The 7,325-nt window shown below is 43.9% G+C and overlaps 1 protein-coding gene across 5 annotated transcripts in view; it reads right to left on the bottom strand.

The window, feature by feature from the left end:
- LOC103732254 (F-box/WD repeat-containing protein 12-like) overlaps positions 1-7,032 on the bottom strand; it is a 28,253-nt gene extending 21,221 nt beyond the window's left edge. For 4 of the 5 annotated variants that reach the window (XM_017797560.2, XM_017797561.2, XM_017797559.2 and 1 more), the window contains exons 1-2: positions 6,676-7,032; positions 2,482-2,691 (exon numbers count right to left, since the gene is read on the bottom strand). In XM_017797560.2, coding sequence (XP_017653049.1) covers positions 2,482-2,691; positions 6,676-6,699 — 234 coding nt within the window. In that variant the 5' untranslated portion in view covers positions 6,700-7,032. Of the gene's footprint in view, positions 1-2,481; positions 2,692-3,883; positions 3,932-6,675 lie in introns of those variants that run through there. The other variant, XM_029562370.1, reaches the window with a different exon arrangement.
- Between the last annotated feature and the right edge of the window lie 293 nt (positions 7,033-7,325).

Here is a 7,325-nt window from a genome sequence, read left to right as displayed (position 1 = left end):
GAAGCAAATCAGCAAAAAAGGGAGAAAAAAAAAAAAAAGGAAGAAAAGCCCCCAAATGGAAGAAAAATTCAGCAAGGAAAGTGAGCTTTTTGTAGAAATAAAACCACCTAAATAGAGTGTTCTAAGATAACCTGGGCTACACAGCAAGACCCTGTATTTTTTTTTTTTTAAAGAAAGGCTTTGAGGGATAGAGGTAGTAGGGATCAAACTTAGGATTTCACAAACGCAACTAAGTGCTCTACCATTTTGTTACATTCCCATCCCTGATTCTGATTTTGATCTGAGCTGAAAGATTATTTTCTTTGCTTTCTTTTTCTCCTCCTCCTTTGACACAGGGTCTCACTGTGTATATAGCCCAGGCTAGTTTCAAACTCAGGATCCTCCTGCCTCAACCAATCGAGGTGTGATGATGCATGCCTATAATCCCATCACTTGAGAGAGACTCCTGATTCTCCTGAATCAAAAATTCAAGGTCATCCTCCGCTACAAAGAAAATTCAAGATAAGCCTAGGACACCTGAAACCCTGTCTCAGAAAACAAAAAGATCAAAAAAACCTAGCACATGGCCAGCAGTCTACATGCTCCCCCCCCAACCCCTTTAATCACAATGTGACTCCGCCACCTGCCCAATCTTTGTTAATGAGTTCTTCTCTAAATCTGTTATTTCTTTTTTACAACTTTAAAATTGCTGCTAAAATTTATCTCCATGAACACAGTAACTCACTAGTGTTTCAATGGCCATGTCTAAACCCTGTGGCTCTCTTCACGTGGTCTGCTGCTCATCCTGCTAATTCCAAGATGAATTTGAAAACAGAAACATGTAAGGCTGAGGTACAACTATCAGGAATGGATTTCCACTTACTTGTACAAAGGGACCAGGCAGCTGGGCTACAGCCTATGCAACCCCCTGCCCTCACTTAGTCTGAAGCACCTGCTCATCTCAGCATTGCATGAAAGTTCACAGGGTCCATCCGTGGTGACCTGTATTCTAACTCTTCCTTCTAAGCTGCATTGGAATAAATGACTTTAAGGCAACTCACCACTTTGATTTTTTGTGTCTCCTGTATTAAGGTCTAAGAAGGTTTGTTTTTCAGCTCATTAGAATCACTAAATGATTATTATTAGGATTTTGTTGTTGCTGTTTGGTGATTCTATGCAAGCAACCTAGGCCTCATGTTTGCTAAACAAACCCACTACAACTTAGCTACATCAATAACCTGTTGCAACTAAGCTACATTACTAGCCTCTGCTCAACAAATGTATTACCACTGAGGTACATTGCCAGCCTCTTTTCTCCCATATGTTTTGATACAGTCTCACCAAACTGCCCAGGCTGGCCTGGAAACTATGATTCCATCTCCACCTTCCAAGTAGCTAGGATTACAGGTGTGCGTCACCATGCCTGCCTTACTCATCATTCCTATTTTCAATTCATTAAAAAACTGTTAAGAATGCAGGAGTGGGGCTGGAGAGATGGCCCAGTGGTTAAAAGCACTGACTGCCCTTGCAGAGGACCAGGGTTTCATTCCCCAAACCCACATGGTAGATAGCAACCATCTGTAACTCCAGTTCCAGGGGATCTGATGCCCTCCTCTGGTGTCCATGGCCAATGCATGACACAAGTGTACTTACATACATTCAGGCAAAACTCTCATATACATATAATAAGAAAAATAAATAAAACTTAGGGCTTGGCATCTCTCAGACATACATTCTCTGTGTGTGACCAGATATGGAACTCCCATGGCTCAGAGACCACAGCAGAAGAGGGGGTGGAAAGATTGTAAGAGCCAGGGTTAGTGCATAAATATAAGGAAATAGAGGCTTACAGGCCTCTGGAAAGTTGCTCATATGAACCTGCAGCAATGGTGACAGCATGAATTAAGACCTATGCTGATTCAATCAGACAAAATCCAGCATAGAACTGGGGAAATGGGCAGCAGGAACTACTGGCAACTGAATACTTCTGGGTGAGAGAGAGCTGATATTCTTTAAGGGATTGACTCTAGATAGGCTAGACTCCAGTGGATGAACTTGTACAGAGGGACATCTGGGTACAAATGCTTGACTGGACAGGACTTAACATACATATGTATATATGTATGAGACAGAATGCATGAAATCTGGGGGGGAGAGGTCTAAGTATGATTAAATATACATAAAATAACACTTTTGAAAAAAGAATTCAGGAGAAGAAAATTTGCATGTATTAGACTACATCACAAGCTGGCAGACAAGAAAGCAAGGGTACACGACTGCAAAACTACAGAAAACAAACAGCAGGTTCTCACCAAAAAGTAAGAGGTTACAGAGAAAGGCTGTTCCACACACACACAGCTGAAGGAGAGAGGAGCCTGCATTCCACATGTTGGGTAAGGAGGAATCAGAATAGCAGAGGGCACCAGGTTCCACCCACCACAGTGGCCCAGACCCTGAGAAGTAGTTAGGCCCTTAGAGGCTCCTGAGAGCCAGTTTACTTACCAGCAGGAAGGTTCCATCTGGATGGTCACAGGCTTCCATGGCAGAAGAGGAGGTTGGCAAGCAGAAGGAGGCCTGTTCACATCGAGTCTCTGCTTTCCACACAATGATCAATCCCTGTGTGTCCACAGTAACAACCAGCTGCAGCTGAGGATAGGCCACCAAACTTACCAGAGGAGCAGGTTGCACAGGGCTGGACCAGATCTCTGTGCCCTGGGAACAACAAAAGTAACATAACAAACACAAGGGTCTATTTATTCCATAAATTCATCAACATTATGTCTGTGCCTACTCTATGCCAGGCTCCATAACACACACAAAGCACAGAGGTGAAAAGACATTATCCATCTGTAATGGATAATACTACTTTTTTTTTCTTTTTTTTTGGGGGGGGGTCTCCCTGTAGCTCCAGTGGGTTAATAGCACTGTCTGGTCTTGCAGAAGACCCAAATTCAATTCCTAGCACCCATAGGGTGGCTAACAACTATCCATAACTCTAGTTCTAGGGGATTCAATGACCAATTCTGGCCTCCACAGGCATTGCATGACATGGATACACTTATATACAGATAGGCAAAACACTCACATACATAAAATAAAAATAAATTTTAAAAAAGATATGGGTCTTTGGAAGACACTGGATGCAAACCACGATACCAGAGAAGCAAAACGAAGGGCATTTACCACCAGTAGCCTCTCATTACAAGAAATGCTTAAAAGAGGGCTTGAAGAGTTGGCTCTGTGGTTAAGACATTTGCTGTGCAATCATGAGAACTGGAGTTTGGATCCTAGTACCCAAGTAGCAACATAGGCATGCTGTAAACACCTGAAGCTCCAGCCCTGAGGGACCTAATACCTTCTTCAGACTCCCACGAGCATACTGGCACACAGAGACACATACACACATAAATAAATCGTTTTAAAAGTGCTTAAAGAACCCTGTAATTTGGATGTAGAAAGATGAGAATTACTACTATGAAAACATGCAAAATAGGTCGGACATGGTGGTTCATGCCTGTAACCTCAGCTACTGAGAGGCAGATATAGGAGGATTGCTATAAGTTCAAGGTCATCTAGAGCTGCATAGTAAGTTCCAGCCAGGGCTACATGGCAAAACCCCATATCAAAAAGCCAGAAGAGAAGGAAGAAAAAAAAAGGCAGGGTAAAGGCCAAATCATTAGCATTGGTTCCATTAACTCGAAGGACTAGGAAAAAGGGACAGAGGCTATTCATTAAATCTTTAAGTTAATTTTCTAAAAGTAAGCTGACTTTTTAAAAGTCAATTCACTTCCTATCTTGTGCTGGGACTTGAACCCCGCACAGGCTAGGCAACTGCCTGACATTTTTGTTTTAGTAGTTTTCAATGAACAAAATTATATGAAGAAGCCAGGTGTGAAGTATATACCTGGAATCAGCACTGGGGCAGCTAAGGCAGGAGAATCCCAAGTTCAAAGCCAGCCCAGGCTATGTAAGAACCTACAAAACAAAAAGACATGGAAGAATTTTTAAATGCATACTGCTACATGAAAAACGCCAATCTGGAAAGGCTGCATGCTAATTCCATTTGGGTTACTACAACAAATTGAAGACTGATTTATAAAGCATAGAAATGATGATCTTCCCACATTTCTGGAGCTAAAAATTCCACAACCAAGGCATAGGCAGGTTCAGTTGTCTGGTGAAGGTTTTCTTTCTGTGTCTTCACATGGTAGATGGTAGAAGGGAGAGATGTATGGAACCTCCTCCACTCCCCCCTACTTCCTTTCATGAGGGCATTTGAAACTCTACCCTCAACCATCTCCAAATGGCACACACCAAAAACTATGATATTGGGAAATAAGTTTCAACATGACAGTGTCAACAGCATCAACTGAATTTTTTTTTTTTCCATCTTTTTGAGACAGGGTCTCCCTGCCCCAGTTGTGCTGGAACTCACTATGTAGACCAGACTGGCCTTGAACTCACAGAGGTCCACCTGCCTCTGCCTCCCAAGTGCTAGGATTAAAGGCGTGCGCCACCACGCCCAGCTCAACTGAACTTTTAAAGAAGAAAATACAGCTGAAGATTTATGAATTAAGGCTGGGAAGCCAGTCTGAATGGCATGAAGGGCTGCTGGCATCTTGAAGCTGTCCCATACTTGAACAATGGAGCATACTAATGCAAGGTCTGGCACACCATGGTCTATGGCAAAACCAGTCCACTGACTACTTTCGTATTTTGGTTTAAAAAAAGAATATTTAATGGCATGAAGTTTTATTGGAATAAACTACTCTCACTTGTTACACACATCATTTGTGGCTCCGTGTTACAACAGCAGACAGATTCTGGCCCTCAAAGTCTACAGTATTTAGTAGCCAGTCTTTTAAAGAAAAGGTTTTCTGGCCCTTACAACAAAGCACTTTGTTTTCTTTTGGCAACTAAGGAAAGCCCAGTTCTCAAGTATTTTTTAAATTAATTCATTAGTTAGCTGTTATTGTGTGCATGTGATGCCAGGGGATGCATGTGGAGGTCAGAGGACAACTCGTGGAGTCTATTGTCTCCGTTCATCTTGGCATGGGTTCCAGGGATCTAACCCAATGGTCAGGCTTACTCAGCAAGCACTTTATCCACTGAGTCATTCTGCCACCCCTTCAAGTCTTCTGCCTACCCAAGAGCCTTTGTTATGGCTCTCTTGTGTACTAAGTCCATTTAGAAGGAGCTTGTTACTGGTAAGAGACAGCATCCACTTCCAGCTATGGTGATGAACAGTGGGAGCTAAGCACCCATTTGCAATGAGGTTAATTTTTATGGTACTAGAAATTAAGTCATCTAGGCAAGTCCTCTACCAATGAACTGCACACCAGCTCTGATGCTTTTGTTATGCAAATAAAACAAGGCAATAAAGGTCTCAGACAGTAAAGTAGGGCTGGGGATGTAGCTGAATGGATACAGTACTTGCTGATAAAACATGAAGAAAGCCCTGGGTTCAGTCTTCAAGATGTATAAACTACATATGGTGGCCCGTGCCCTTGGAAGGTGTAGGCAAGAGGACCAGAAAAAAGATCATCCTCAGTTACATAGTGAGTTCCTGGTCAGCTTGGGATACAGGAGACCCTGTTTCAAAAAAACAAGGTTGGATGTGGTGGCACACAGCCTGACATCTCTGGGATCGAGGTCAGCCTCATATATACTACATAGCAACTTTCAGACCAACTGGGGCTACAGGGAGACCTTGCCTCAAAACAAATAAACAAAACCCCAAACAAAACAAAAACAAGAGTGAAATAATCTTCCAGGCTTTAGAAACATCTGCCTCATAGGAGAGGTTGGAGTGCATGTACATGTGGCCCAGGAATAACCCCTGTATTTGTAGGAGACCACATGGTTCAAGTTTCAGAGACATCTTCCCTCCGAAATGTAAAGTTAGGATGCTGACAGTGAATATCCTCACTGGGGATAGTGCCCAGTGACAGAGGTCAGTGGAAGAGCGCTTGCCGGGCATGTGCAAGGCCAGTACAGAAAGGGACAGGAAAGCAAGTAGATTGGACCACTTTTATGTGGTCCAATCCAGAAATTTTATTATGAAGAAAAAAAGCTGAGTATGGTTCACACCTGTGAGCCCAACACTCAGGAGACTGAGGCAGAAGGCACAGGAAGATTTCTGCAAGTTCTAGGCTAGCCTGGGCTATAGAGTGAGAGTCTGTCTTACAAACACCAGCAAAACAAAAAAGTTTTCAGTTTTCAGATTTGTACAAGAACTAACAAAGGTTAAAATTCTAACAGAGCTAGCCCAGTTTGCAGTATATGCACACAGGGGTGACTAAAAGCTGTACATATCTTGGCAAAACTGCTTGGTGGGGCAGTATCAGGTCTAGCATGGAGGATCATGTGGCTGAGTCACTTGCAGTGAAAGTGAGGAATGGTAAAGCAGCTGTCTTCCCAGGCACAGGCCAGAACAGCCCCCACCACCACAGACAAAGTCAGGTTGCAAGAGAAAGCAAGGAAGCACAGCAGGAAGCCAAGCACATGTCCTGTGAGACTGGTCACTCTCCAGTTTCAGAAGTCCTCCAGGCTTGTTACCAGTGTGACCCACTGGTGATGGCTGCTTGCAGAGTTGGGATTCATCTGCTCCCACTCCCCACCTCGGAAGTCCTCTTAGGTGATTATATCAAGGACACAGTAAGGACCCTTGCCTTTTCTCCCCAGGGGCCAGCTCACCTCATGCAGATCCCAGGCACGCATGGTACAGTCTGATGACACAGTGCACACCACAGACTTCGCCCCTCCATCAAATCAGTACTCATTTGGTGAGATGTAGGCCAGCTGATCTATTTGTCCTGGAAGAGAACACAGGCATGGATGGACTGAGATCTGAATATGCAACTTACAGTTCCGTGGCAGCAGGTGGGCACTTCTGAGAGCAGAACCCAGTTATAATGACAAAGCCCCAGCTCCTCTTAAGTTTTCAGACTACTCTAAAAAAAGAGGTTAATGGCTCATTCCTTCCTCCCATGACATAGTACAAATGGAATAGTATCCAACCAGGCCTTTATTCATCAAGCAACATTTGCCAAGCCACTGGCTGAGATGCCAAGTCCCCTAAGCAGAGGGGCGGGCAGTGGGAATGGATGCAGCTCCCATCAGACCTGTGTGCCCAGAAATAGCTTTGCAGACAAAGTCCTGTGGTTGCCCAGATTCCACATGGAACTCCAACTCAGACCGGCATAAATAGTACTGTTTCCATGTCTGTGTGCCCAGGACCACTGAGGGGGCCCAGCGTCTCAGGCACAGCTGCCTAGGAAACAGAACCACAGGCCGAGACAGGATACAGCAGTCATGGATTTTGAACCCAGTAGACTTAGCTTTGA

This window comes from Nannospalax galili, unplaced genomic scaffold (assembly GCF_000622305.1).
Source record: "Nannospalax galili isolate Female #2095 unplaced genomic scaffold, S.galili_v1.0 scaffold3395, whole genome shotgun sequence".
Lineage (NCBI taxonomy): Eukaryota > Metazoa > Chordata > Mammalia > Rodentia > Spalacidae > Nannospalax > Nannospalax galili.
Note: the sequence above shows the minus strand (reverse complement) of the source record. Positions and strands in the feature narration are given on the sequence as shown.